This window comes from Delphinus delphis, chromosome 7, assembly GCF_949987515.2.
Source record: "Delphinus delphis chromosome 7, mDelDel1.2, whole genome shotgun sequence".
Taxonomy (NCBI): Eukaryota; Metazoa; Chordata; class Mammalia; order Artiodactyla; family Delphinidae; genus Delphinus; species Delphinus delphis.
In genome coordinates, this window is record NC_082689.1 from 39309650 (window position 1) to 39323916 (window position 14267).

Below are 14267 nucleotides of genomic sequence, written 5' to 3' on the forward strand. Positions count from 1 at the left end.
GCTCTATTTTTAGTTTTTTAAGGAACCTCTATACTGTTTTCTGCAGTGGCTGCACCAATTTATATCTCCACCAACAGTGTACGAGGGTTCCCTTTTCTTCACACCCTCTCCAGCATTTGTTATTTGTTGTCTTTCTGATGATAGCCATTCTGATGGTGTGAGGTGATAACAGCGCATTGTGGTTCTGATTTGCATTTCTCTAATAATTAGTGATGTTGAGCATCTTTTCATGTGTTGTTGGGCCACCTTTTTTTTTTTTTTTGTGGTATGCGGGCCTCTCACTGTTGTGGCCTCTCCCGTTGCGGAGCACAGGCTCCGGACGCGCAGGCTCAGCGGCCATGGCTCACGGGCCCAGCCGCTCCGCGGCATGTGGGATCTTCCCGGACCGGGGCACGAACCCGTGTCCCCTGCATCGGCAGGCGGACTCTCAACCACTGTGCCACCAGGGAAGCCCCACCTTTCTTTTTGTAACTACTCCTGCACATGATAGCTGCTGATACTGAGTGCTCAGTTCAGGGCGTGTGCAGGGGTGAGTCAGGAGGGGCAGAGGTTCCTCTTCTGGGCTGCTATTGCCTGGAGCTCTTTGGACTTGGCGGGGATTTAAAGCTGACTTTTTTGCCTTGTGAGGTCTCTCATGGGTTCTCCTTCGGCTCCCGTGCTGGACTTCTCTGTGACCCCATCACCCGTGGCAGTGCCTCCCCTTCAGCTGGCTGTTCCTGATTCCCCTCAGCTTTTGGTTCTCCAGGCTTCATTTCATACAGGCTCTTACTGTTGGGGTTCCTTACTCTGTGACACAAGTCCTCTTGAATAGGAAACCATTAAAATGACCACTGGCTGACATTCCTAGCCCAGCTCCCTGTCTGCTCCTTGGGATTCACGCCAGATTGGCCCATCATCTGGGGGAAGGCTACTGATTTCCCTCCCATAGTCCACGACCCGAGACCATAGACTGCTCTACTCTTCCAGGCATGAGTTTTGCACTGTCCCACTCCATCCCAGCTTCAGGGCATGAGTATCAACTCCCCAAGGGACCCCATTAGTTCCTTCTCAGTATCTTGGACCCCACACTCCCCTTTCCCTTGGAGGTGAGGACAAAGGGACTCCCAGCACAGCAGCTCTTCTCTCCAAGGAAACCTCTTCACAAATCCTCTCTCAGGCTTCCCTGGTGGTGCAGTGGTTGGGAGTCTGCCTGCCGATGCAGGGGACACGGGTTCGTGCCCGGGTCCGGGAAGATCCCACATGCCGCGGAGCGGCTGGGCCCGTGAGCCATGGCCGCTGAGCCTGCGCGTCCAGAGCCTGTGCTCTGCAAAGGGAGAGTCCACAACAGTGAGAGGCCTGCGTACCGAAAAAAACAAAAAACAAAAAAAAGCAAAAGCAAAAAAATCCTCTCTCAAGCTCTATTTTGACCATTTTTATATCCTCCTTGTGGAGGGTACAAATGATTAATATACTGCATCGTACTTTCTGATTTCTGAATCAAGGCTGGCTTTGCAGTTGACAGTGACTATAGGACTTCTCTTACCTAAAAGCAACCAGAAAAGCCATGAGGCTGCCCAAAATTTCAACCCAAAAGTGCTTGTAGAGCTTCTTAATTGGTTTGAACTATCTCCTTTGAAATTTCTCCATGGTGGTCTGGGACCAAACACTGGAATTCATACTCCTTGCCTCATGATGCTTAAGTTGAAACCCCCCAAATCCTCTAAGGTAACGTTAAATTAGACAGGCTTACTATACTTTCCAAAAACCTGGTGTACGGAGAAGCTATGTGTGTCAACTGAACATGTATACACATAGGCATAGCCTAAATAGCCGGTAGAAACAGTTAATTCTGTTTTAGTTTTACTTTGACATGGATATATTGAGAAGCAAAAGGAATTAATTACTTTCATTTTAAAATATGATAAGCATAATGCATTATTAGGGGAAGAAATGATGATGTTACACCATTTCTTCTCATTACAGGAGGAATTCAAGAAGTTACTATATGGTCTCTGTTTCTTTCATGCTTTGGTACAAGAGAGACGGAAGTTTGGACCCCTGGGGTGGAATATTCCCTATGAGTTCAACGAGACTGACCTAAGAATCAGCGTACAGCAACTCCACATGTTCCTGAACCAGTATGAGGTACCATAAAACTCACAGCGAGGACATTACCTGTTGTGCTGTTTATCACGTTGTGTTTGTACAGTGAGCAGGGACTTCTGATTAATTTCTTTTTTTACAAAATGAATAGGAGGATAGTTCCCAAAAGCTTATTAAGTAGGACTTTATTATACCAGAATATTATAACTGCCATAGTAGGTAGTTAGGATGTCAGTTTGTCTATTAGGAACCTGTATTTTATCATTTATTTTGACACATAAACATCAATCAGTCTCCAAAGTGAAAAAAAAAAAACAAAAAACAGACTGATTTCCCTCCGTTCTGGAGCATGACTTTATTTTTAAGGAAATGTTACTGTAGTTTTATTCCAGAGTTTGGGCCGTTTGCCCCGATCAAACAAACTACGTAAGCCATTGGTGTTAACCTGAGGTATAGATTCTGGGAAGAAGTCCCACAATGTAATGTCATCACATCAACCACATTCCATCCCCTGTAGTTCTCTCTCTCCCTCTCCCCACCCCTCTCTCCTTTCTCTCTCTCTCGCCATCGCTTGTGCACGTGCACACACATGCATGTACTGTCTCTCTCTCTCTCTCTCTCTTTCTCTGTTTGCTGCTTATCTATCAGATGGATTTTAACACGTTTGAACTTTTGAAGAACTGCTTGGTAAATCAGTACAAGTGTCCTAAAAGGATATGGAACTTTTTCGAAAGCAAATCCTCTAAATTTTGATAGAATTTTGTTCAAAATTAGTTGGAAATCTTTAAATCAATCAATGGAGTATCAAAAAAACCTTTGTTTTTTGAAACTTTTAGTGAATTGTGATTTTTTTAAAGAAAGGCTTACAAACAGGAAGTCATTGAATCCTCTCTCTATAAAAACAAAGGAAAAAACAAAATAAATATTGAGAGCTCAAATGACATATCTAAACTTAGGTGAAGAACATTTGTCTGGTCTTCTGTGTTTCTTTGGACAAATTTGTATTCTGTACTAAAATGAAGTGAGTTGAGAAGGCGTTTGATTTTGCAGCATTAAAATTTGGTGAAACATTCAAAAGAAGCATAGATTTGATGAATTTCTTTCTTGTAATAATATTTATTTTTAAAACATACTAAGAATGGAGGCAAAAGCTATAATGAAACAATGCATGTGGAAGTATTTGAGCTAAAATAATTACACTTTTGAATACAAACAAAAAGAATGAGGAGCTCCTTTAATTAGCAATTTGTTCACAAACCTGTAGAGTATATTCTAATTTAAAATATTATAGTATGTAGTGGAGTCAATTAAAAGTGTCAGCAATTTAAAATTTAGTAACCATAAAATGAAACTTTGCAAAACATTATAGACAATTTTACTTTAAAAATTAAAAAAACAGTGAGACCATATTGAAAAGTACATTCTTCGGGAAAACATCGGAGACGTTATTTGAGAGACAGAGATGTCTAAGAAGTTAAAGTACATGAATATACACTAAGAAAAGTTATTCTGCTTAAACTCTTAATCATTATAAAATTTTTGCTTCAATTTCTTATTTTAAGTAATTATCTTATTTTAAAAGCAATGTTTGAATAAAACTAATTACAGGTCTGCCAATATAAAAATAGAGTTATATACTATATATATACTATTTTATATATATATATATATATATATATATATATATATAGTACTCTAAAATTCCATAATACTAATTATCTTTAGTGCCCACGTTCACTCTCAAAGTGTTACAGTTTAGACAGTAGTTTATTTGGTCACCCTAGCTTTTTAAAGATCTGAACACAAACAAGGAGGTAAGCAACTCGCTGGATGTGATTAGGGAAGGTTCCACAGAGGAGCAGTTGCTTGGGACTCAAACAATGAATAGAAGGTTTTCAGGTGGATGGTGTAAAGAAGCAGCAATAAAAAGGTTAAAAAAAAGTACCAATAAGTGAAAAGGTTTGGTTAAGTATAAATGATTTGGAACATCCTTGTATGCCATGCTGATTTGGGATTATTATATTGTTATTGGTCTGCTTTTAGGAGAGTATTTGCATTTTAGAAAGACCACTCTAGCAACAGAGTGGAGAGCAGATTAGAGGGATTTAGATGACACGCCAGTTTAAGATGATATGGGTTGAATTGTGTCGACCCCCAAAAATATGTTGAAGTTCTAATCCATTCTACCTCAGAATGTGAACTTATTTGGGAACGGAGTTGTTGCAGATATAATCAGTTAAACTAAGATGAGGTCATACTGGAGTAGGGTGAGTCCTCAATAGAACATGACTGGTATCATTATGAAAAGAGGGAAATTTGGATACACAGAGAAGACAGCCATGTGAAAACAGAGGCAGCAATTGGAGTTATGCTGTGACAAACCAAGGAACACCTGGGGCTATGGAAGCTGGAAGAGACAAGGAAGGATCCTCCTAGAAGATGTGGAGGGAGTGTGGCCCTGCCAACACCTTGATTTCAGACTTCTTCAACAATAAATTTCTGTTGTTTTAAGCCATCTATCAGCAGCCCTAGAAAACTAATGGTCTCCTGTATTAGTTATAACCCAGGCAAGAGATGATATGAGTTTAAACTAAAGCATCTGGGCTAGGATGGGGAACATGGAAGAGATATAATAGATATGTAGGAACAGGGATTGAAATGACCTAGATAGTAAATGGTAAAGGGAGAGGGAGAAGTCTGTTAATGTTAGTTTTGGGGTCTCAGTTGGTGGTCCTACCACCACTCATTAATCCAGACAGGGAATAGGTATCAGGAATTAATGGGTATATAGCAGGTGGGTTAGTGGAATGGGGGTGGATGAGTGGATAAATAATTCAGTCTTGTACATTTGATACATCTGGGGTGTCTAGGTGTAGATATCGATGGTATCTGGTAGGCTTTTGGCGTATAGATATAAAGCCCGAGAGAAAAGAGTGAGCACAAATAGAGAATTGTGAATTGTTAATGTGTAAGGAGAAGCCTGAGAACACCTGAGATTTAAAAGGGAGGCCTTGTAGCGTAAAAACGAACTAAAGCCTGGCTGCTGGTGAGCACCCAATATCAATGGTAGGAGAGAGGACAGGAGAAATGGAAAATGCAGACCAAACAGCCAGAGAAAAAGGGGGAGTGAGCACGCTGAGTAACTATGGAGTATCAGGAATTGTCCATCCTGGCAAATGCTACAGAGAATCTTTTCATGACGCGTGGGACTGACCGAACTGGTTCCTTCTATTAAATGACAATTGAGCAGTACTTCCCGTTCCTCCAGCACAGTGATCATATAGCAAACTGCACAAAACTGCTACTCATGCATGACGTATAACCCATCAAGAAATACAGAGAGATTCTTTGTGGAATGGGATTCACAGTTCCCTTTGATACTAAATCGAATGTAATCCTTCAGCAATCAAAACTTTGTTCTTTTTTATTGAAGTATAATTGACCTACAACATTACATTGGTCTCAGGTATACAACATGATTCAACATTTGTATATACTGCAAAATGATCACCACAATACTTCTAGTTATCTGTCACCGTAGAGTTAAAAAAAAATTGTTTTTCTTGTGATGAGAAGTTTTAAGATTTACTTTCTTAGCAACTTTCAAATTCGTGCCACAGTATTATTGACTAATGTCACCATGCTGTACTTACATCCCCATGACTTATTTATTTTATAACTGGAAATTTGTGCATCTTAATCTCTTTCACCCATTTTGCCCTCCCGGCAACTCACCACCCCTCTGGCAACCATCAATCTGTTCTCTGTATCTATAAGTTTTGTTTTGTTTGTTCATTTGTTTTGTGTTTTTAGATTCCACATTTAAGTGAAATCACACAGTATTTGTCTTTGTCTGATTTATTTCACTTAGCATAATACCCTCAAGATCCATTCATGTTGTCACAAATGGCAAGATTTCATTCTTTTCATGGCTGAATAGTATTGTGTATTCCACATATAGTCCACGTCTTTATCCATTCATCCATCAGTGGACACTTACATTGCTTCCATGTCTTAGCTATTGTAAATAATGCTGCAATGAACATAGGGATGTATATAGCCTTTCAAATTAGTATTTTCATTTTCTTTGAATAAATACCCAGAAGTGGAATTGCTGGGTCATACGGTAGTTTTGTTTTTAATTTTGTTTTTTGAGGAAACTCCATACTGTTTTCCATAGTGGCTGCACCAATTTACGTTCCCTCCAACAGTACACAAGGGCTCCTTTTTCTCCACATCCTCACCAACATATGTATTATTTCTTGTCTTTTTGATAATAGCCATTCTGACAGGTGTGAAGTGACATCCCATCATAGTTTTGATTTGCATTTTTCTGGTGATTAATGATGTTGAGCATCTTTTCATGTGTCTATTGGCTGTCTGTATGTCTTCTTTGGAAAAATATCTATCCAGATCCTCTGCCCATTTTTTTTAATATAAATTTATTTTACCTATTTATTTTTGGCTGCATTGGGTCTTTGTTGCTGCACGCAGGCTTTCTCTAGTTGTGTCGAGTGGGGCCTACTCTTCGTTGCAGTGCACGGGCTTCTCATTGCGGTGGCTTCTCTTGTTGCAGAGCACGGGCTCTAGGCGTGCAGGCTTCAGTAGTTGTGGCACGCGGGCTCAGTAGTTGTGGCTCGCAGGCTCTAGAGCTCAGGCTCAGTAGTTGTGGCGCACGGGCTTAGTTGCTTCACGGCATGTGGGATCTTCCCGGACCAGGGCTCGAACCCGTGTCCCCTGCTATGGCAGGCAGATTCTTAACCACTGCACCACCAGGGAAGCCCCTCTGCCCATTTTTTAATCAGATTTTTTGGTTTTTGTTATTGAGCTATATGAGTTCTTTATATATTTTAATTTAAAAAACATAAATAAGAAAAAGTAAACTGTAACAGAAGAAAATACAAGTGGATATATATAATGTACTTGGCAAATGGGTAATTCCCTTTGGGAGGGTTGTGTGTGTGTGATTGTGTGTGAGAGAAAGGCTCACCCCCTCACTCTCACCCTAAGTTCACCCCCAAAGCAGTCAATTTCACAGCTTAGGAGGGCCTGTCCAAACTTTTTCCTATGCACAAATAGTTATATATACACATATATACAATATACGCACACATTTTCCTCAAAAACATAATTACATCTGTATGTCATTTTCAGCTTGCTTTTCTCACTCACATATGTTGTGGACAACTTCCAAAATAGATACAGATCTTTGTTTTAATGGCTGCATACACAGCATTTCCCACTTTTGACTATGAGGATTTTATTTCCTTTTTATTTCTTACTAATAAGTAATGTTAAAGTGAATAACTTCATATATAACCTTGCATATAGTTGCCAACTTCTGCACTCTCTCCTGGCCTGTGGTCTCAACCCTCTTATAACAACAGAACAGAGAGGAAATCCCAGCAGCGAGCTGCTACTCTTTCTGCGACCTCAGCCGATGGACCTGGGCGCCTGGGAGAATGCATTCCCCAGTTTGATTGGCCCTGGTTGTGATCAAGCTACTGAGAGAAACAAGTTTACCCATCAGCTCTCAGGGGAATGTTGGCAGGTTTAACACTTTAAACATAAGCCAAACTCCTCCCCTCCAGATCTCATCTTATGTCTGCCTCACAAAGCCCTCCCAGGGCCCAGCTCATGCTGATATACTATTTAATTCACACAGGAGTTTTCTTACTATATTTCAGTTTTATGAGGTGGGGACCTGTCAACAAGGCAAACCCGAGCACTGCCTGCATCTGCAAACTCCCCTCAACACCGTGCCGTTGTTCTCCCTCCTGGTTCTGCTTGTTTCTCCACCACGTCTTGGTCACTGAGCTGTTCTCCTAAATTCACTGCCTTCACTTCCAATTCTACCAAGTAACAAGTCTCTTAATTCCCAAGCCCGAATTCAATAAATTCCTTCTGTCTAATCACTACCACCTATTCTTCCCAAGTGCTATTGTTTTTTACTGAAGAGATTCCTCTAAGTGGGATCACTGAGATGTAGGGTATATACACTTCAACTTTTAGCAGATAACTGCCAGAGGGCATTTATAGCACAAAAATGGTGAAAAAATCCTAAAGTGAAGAGATTGCTGTATTTTAGTAGAGAACATTTTAAAACATTGCTATATTAAAATACCAAAAACAAACACCATAAAAATAAAAGACAAATGAAAATTGGAGAAAATACCTAAAATTTTTCTGACAAACTGATTCGGTATCTTTATAAAGAGCTTTTAATAATGAAAAAAAATAAAAGCATTCATATGAGGAAAACACATAAAAGAATAAAGTAGATAATTTAACAATAAGAAATATAAGTGGTGAATAAACGTTTTTTAAATGTCAATATCAAAAAAAAATAAATAAATAAGTAAAATAAAATTAAGATATGTAATGTCCAGCATGATGACTGTAGTTAATACTATATTGCATATTTGAAAGTGGCTAAAGAAAACAGATCTTGAAAGTTCTCAACACACAAAAAAATTGTGATTATGGTGATGGATGTTAAATAGACTTACTGTGGTGATCAGTATATACAAATATCAAATCATTATTTGTACCCCTGAAACTAATATAATATGTGAATTATATCCCCAAAAATTAAAAACAATTTTATTGTTTAATTATCTTTTTTTTTCCCTAAATGATAATACTCAGTTTTGTTGTGAGCAGTGAGAGAATTCTCTATATTACTGGTGGCTGTGTAAGTATTTATGCTTAGGATAAATAAAATCGCAATATGAAAAATCAATTCTTTTGCATTCATAAACACTTAGAAATTCTATGTACTAGAGAATATAATAAAAAGGCAAACCTACAGGAAAAATATTTCAAGAAATTTGATAAAAGTAGATTTATAAAAGAGCTTATACAAATAAAACTATTAAAACTTTAATTGAGGGCTTCCCTGGTGGTGCAGTGGTTGAGAGTCTGCCTGCCAATTCAGGGGACACAGGTTCGAGCCCTGGTCTGGGAAGATCCCACATGCTGAGGAGCAAGTAGGCCCGTGAGCCACAACTACTAAGCCTGCATGTCTGGAGCCTGTGCTCCGCAACAAGAGAGGCCGCGATAGTGAGAGGCCCGCGCACAGCCATGAAGAGTGGCCCCCGCTTGCCGCAACCAGAGAAAGCCCTCGCGCAGAAATGAAGACCCAACACAGCCAAAAATAAATAAATAAATAAAAATTTTAAAAATTTTAAAAACTAATTGAAAAAAATAGGTAGGCTAGCTCACAGAAGAACAAATGTTTTTAAACATATGAAAAGATCATAAATTTCATTAGTATTCTAGAAAATGCAAATTAACGCAATATTAATTACCTTTGGTCAATCAAATTAGCAGAGATTTTAAAACTGATTCCTACAATTACTACACCCTTTCAGGAAAGCAGTTTGGTGACATTAGTCAATTGCTTTTTATAAACTTCTTTCCTTTGACAGTGTTATTTCCCTTTCAGGAATCTAGACTAAAGAATCATTAGCAATTTTAAGGGATGTATATTTAATGAAACAATTTAACAAAGTAGAAAATTAGGAGCAACTGAAATCTTCAATATTAGAAGATAGTTATTAAAAACTATTTTCAAAGAGTATTTCGTGAAACAGTAAAAAATACCTCATAATATGAGATTTGGTGAAAAATTATATGCAAAATTGTATATATAGTGTGATTCTAACTGTCAAACATATACAGATATAAAGAGGTGGTGAAGGAAATGAACACTGATTATCTCGGAATTATATTGGATTGGTTTTGAATGTCATTCAACAGTGCAGGATTTTCAGGGATGGGATTATGGTCTAACTAATTTTGCATCAGGCGTATAGTAGGTGGTCCATTAATGTTGGTTGAATAGAGGTGAATTCACAAGTTAATAGAGGATTTCTATTCTTTGCACTGATGGAAATGACAAATCACAGAAGGAGAGAGAGACCCTGGGGAAAATTACAGGAAATTAGCCGGGAAGTACATAAAGGGAAATTGTGTTGATGCAAACTTTCCGTAAACTGTTTAAATAACATGAGCAAACAAGAAACACGATCCTGTATGATGTGCCACTGCTAAGTCTTGACTGGTTGAGCGACTTGACCTCTACTCTAGGAACTGCCCTACGACGCCCTGCAGTACATGACGGGCGAGTGCAATTACGGCGGCCGCGTGACTGACGACTGGGACCGGCGCACGCTGCGCAGCATCTTAAAGAAATTCTTCAACACGGAATTAGTTCAGAATCCGCAGTATAAATTCGACTCCAGTGGCATCTATTTTGTGCCTCCTTCTGGTGATGTAAGTACATATGCTCTTCAAGAAAACTAAAAGCAGTAAAATGTGGAATTCCTCTGATATAGAAAAAGGTGATTTTTTTTTTAAAAAAGAAGCCTTGTTTTTTGTTAACCGTTGCGTGTACTTTCTTCAGTCCTATAGGGACAGAGCAAATCCCATACAAAGATGGAGTTAGTGGTTTCCTATTTGCTGTAATGTGAAGACTATCAGAAATGTTCCTCACCCAAGAATGGCTTCCTCAGTGACCCGAAATCCTATTATTGTGAATTCAGTGCTTTGGGAAAAAAGGCACGGTCCCTAATTAAAATGGAAATACACATGAGAAGGGGTTACAAAATCGTATTAATGATAATAGTTAACATTTAGATCATGCTTATTTACAAAGCAGTTACATGTAATTATCCCACTGGAGCATCTAATTAACATTTGAGTTATTATTCTTTCTTTCCCTTTCACAAGTGAGAAAGTAAGTTCACTAAAGTTAAATGACTTGCCCAAGATCCCACAGGTAGAAAGGGACAGAGCATCACACCTGCTTCACAAGACCAAGGTTCTCTTCTGCTACTTTTTCCAGTCCTGTCTAGTAGAAGATGTGGTATCTGCCTTCAGATTATCACACAGTAGACTTCTAGGGACTGCTAGCACAATTAAATTGGTTCTCATTTTATTCCCAGAAGTCAAAAGGGCACACGTTGAAAGTTAAAAACACAGCCACAGGCAACAGAGGCACATAACCATGACCCCATCATCCACTAGGATGGATTCTAGCTGAGGGCAGACACTAATAGATGAAGAGAAAAATCAATCCCAGAGCCCAGGTCACTGACTGGGTGGGGCAAGTCAACACAGGGAGTCATGGTAACAAGATCTCCAGTGATGATTTGGTAAGTCAGAAGATAGCCAAAGATGAAGTCAGGTTATGTAACATGACCCATGTCGAAAAACCACCAGTGACCAATCTCCCCGCTACCGTACGTGTATTGGGCTGGCCAAAAAGTTCGTTCGGATTTTTCTGTAACGTCTTATGAACAGACTTTTTGGCCAACCCAATATATGAATGTTTGCATATGATTATATGAGCATCAGGAAAAGTATGGAATTTTGATAGAAATTCACATAAATAAAATATAAAACGTGTCTGCGTATATATCAAAAGATTTACCATATTAATGGTGGTTATCTCATGATAAAATCTCAGATGATTTTCACTTTTCTGAATTACGTGGATTTATCACAATAAGAGTAAACAGAAATATCAGACTAAAGCGGAAAAAAAAATATCGTGATAAACTAAGAACAGTCATCAGCAAATGCAGCACAGAAAGATTTCTCAGGAAGAATTTCTAAATGAAGCAGCCAGGATATTCCTCTCTCCATTTTCAGATCCATTCCAGTTGAATGGGACATTTTTTTCTCTCTCTAAATGTGTCCATATCTTTTTTTTTTTTTTTTTAACACTTTGGCCCAGGTTGAAAGAAAATGAAAGCATTCAGTGTCCAGGTTCACAGGCTCATCCACTCAGTAACTTGAGTATTAAAAATTATCTCTTTTCAGTGAGCAAGCTCTACAGGATAATTAGATTTCTATAATTCTAACCTGATTTCCTGATTTCTAACCTCCTGATTCCTTGTTACTCATCTTTGCAGCACAAAAGCTACATCGAATACACAAAGACACTGCCGCTGACCCCAGCTCCGGAAATCTTTGGGATGAATGCCAATGCAGATATCACTAAAGATCAGTCAGAAACTCAACTGCTGTTTGATAACATTCTTCTCACACAGGTGTGTGATCTGTGCAGGAACTGGCTTCTGAGGCTGGAAAGGATGCTCCCCAAGCAGCATGAGACAACACGGTAGAGGCCCAGGCACAGAATTCCATCTCTTCAAGTGGAGAACCACTTTAAGGAAAAGAAAAAAAATACGTAACTTAAAAATGGGTTTAAACATAAAGTAAATGAATGTGTGGGTTTTGTTTTCGTCAGTCTTTTGATTTGGGAAGAATCTTTGAGTATCATTCTGCTCCCAAGAGTTCTTTGAATAATATTCTTTGAGTATTCTTTGATATCATTCTGCTGCTATGAGTTCCATATTGCCTTTCTTGCTTAAATCATGCCCTAATACATTATCCTTTTTTACTTCCTTTAAAGTGGAAGAAGAATTTCAAAGATACCTGGAAGCAGTTTAACACCAGAATCCATCTAGAATTCTGCCTATTTTATTTTCTCTCTTACCTATTCAACATTTTTAAATGACTTATCTTTATCAAATGTTCTAGAACATTTAACCTAGTTTACATAGAAATAGTTTCTTTCACATCAATATTTTATCAGATTACATAATATTTAAGGAATATAATAGTAAGTACAAAATAAATTAAAAGGTTTAGGAGAACCTTTGACTCTTAGACATGCGGCTCCACTGGTGAGAGCATAAATGTAAGGGCATGTCGGAGAATGACCTTCCAAGGCACCAGATTTCAGCATGCCCTGGGCACGAGTCAGTACATTTGAATGAAAGATATTTAATCTTGCTTGTCTATTTAGAGATCTTCCTTGTATTGTTCTCCCATTAGAAGATATGCTTGGTTTTTTTTTTATTTTTGAAAGCAAATTAGTCCAAATGGTGAGTTCCTTTAGTGATTGAATGAAATTTTAGTAAGTTCAGGATGTTTATTCAGTCAAGCAAATTATCCCCAAAACTGATTTCGAGCTGGTCTTTTTTATTTTTATGGAATCTCAGATTAATACAAATAATAGTTAATAATTTTATAGTGCTTACTGTATGGGAGCACTGTTCTGAATGCTTTATGTATAACAGTGTGATGCTTACGACAGTCCTATGAAGTGAGGGTGCTAATTATTCCCATTTTACAGCTAAAAGACTCAGACACAGAAAGATTAAGTCATTTACTCAAGGTCAGCTAGTACAATTTCAAGCCAGCACTCAAAGCCAAGCAGTCTGACTCCCACTAGTTTGGCTCCAGAATTTGTGTTCTGAACCACTATGTGATATCCTTTCTAGATTCTAAACATGGGATAGGACCTAGAAGGCAGATAACCAGAGATGCTGGGTTGGGAGTGGGGGGCGGGTTCATCCTCCTGGAGGTTTCATCCTCCAGATTAGGAGGATGAAATAGTGTGCTGTCACTGATGGAAGAGTTCATGGAACTTCTACCTCTGGTCTACTGTAAGATAACATTTACTCATAAGGCAGAAAGGACAAAGATTATTTTTTATGTCCATTTTACACGTTAATACCATTAAAATCAGTTGTTACCTGAGCGTGAAAGCATATATACAGACATGAATAAGTAGATTGTTAGGAACATCAGTGCCTGAAGTACACAACAGTCTGACAGCAGGAGATTTATAGTGTCTTTTGGCTTTATTTAAACCTGATGGGCTGTACCACATGAAGCAGTGGGCTCAGTCCAACAGAAAATGACTCAGAGCCAAGCAAATAAGTTTAAATACACTTGGGGTATCTTCTCAGTATGTAATTAAACAACCTCTTTCAATATCCTCCAACTCAGATTGGCAAGTACAGTTATAGTAATGGGTAAGCAGGAGTTCAGTGATTCTACATCGGGATTGACCACAATTCAGAGGCAATGAGATAGACCAGAACTGCAGGTCGGAGAGCAAGGTCACGATGGCAAGACCTTTACCTTGTGTATTTAACCAAAATATCTTTTGAAATGACAGGAGCCAGTATTGGAGCTGAGAATGTTACTTCTGCAGAGCTCTTTTGCTTACACTTAACTGCCAGACTCTCTTTAAAAAAAAAAAAAAAAATCTTTATTGGAGTATAATTGCTTTACAATGGTGTGTTAGTTTCTGCTTTATAACAAAGTGAATCAGCTGTACATATACATATATCCCCATAGCTCATCCCTCTTGCGTCTCCCTC

At 38.6% G+C, this 14267-nt stretch overlaps 1 protein-coding gene across 1 annotated transcript in view; it reads left to right on the forward strand.

Annotated features, from left to right (window-relative positions):
- DNAH7 (dynein axonemal heavy chain 7) overlaps positions 1-14267 on the forward strand; it is a 246619-nt gene that overhangs the window by 213964 nt on the left and 18388 nt on the right. Inside the window, exons 57-59 of the mRNA XM_060016382.1 lie at positions 1963-2124; positions 10174-10359; positions 12003-12140. Coding sequence (XP_059872365.1) covers positions 1963-2124; positions 10174-10359; positions 12003-12140 — 486 coding nt within the window. The remainder of the gene's footprint in view (positions 1-1962; positions 2125-10173; positions 10360-12002; positions 12141-14267) is intronic.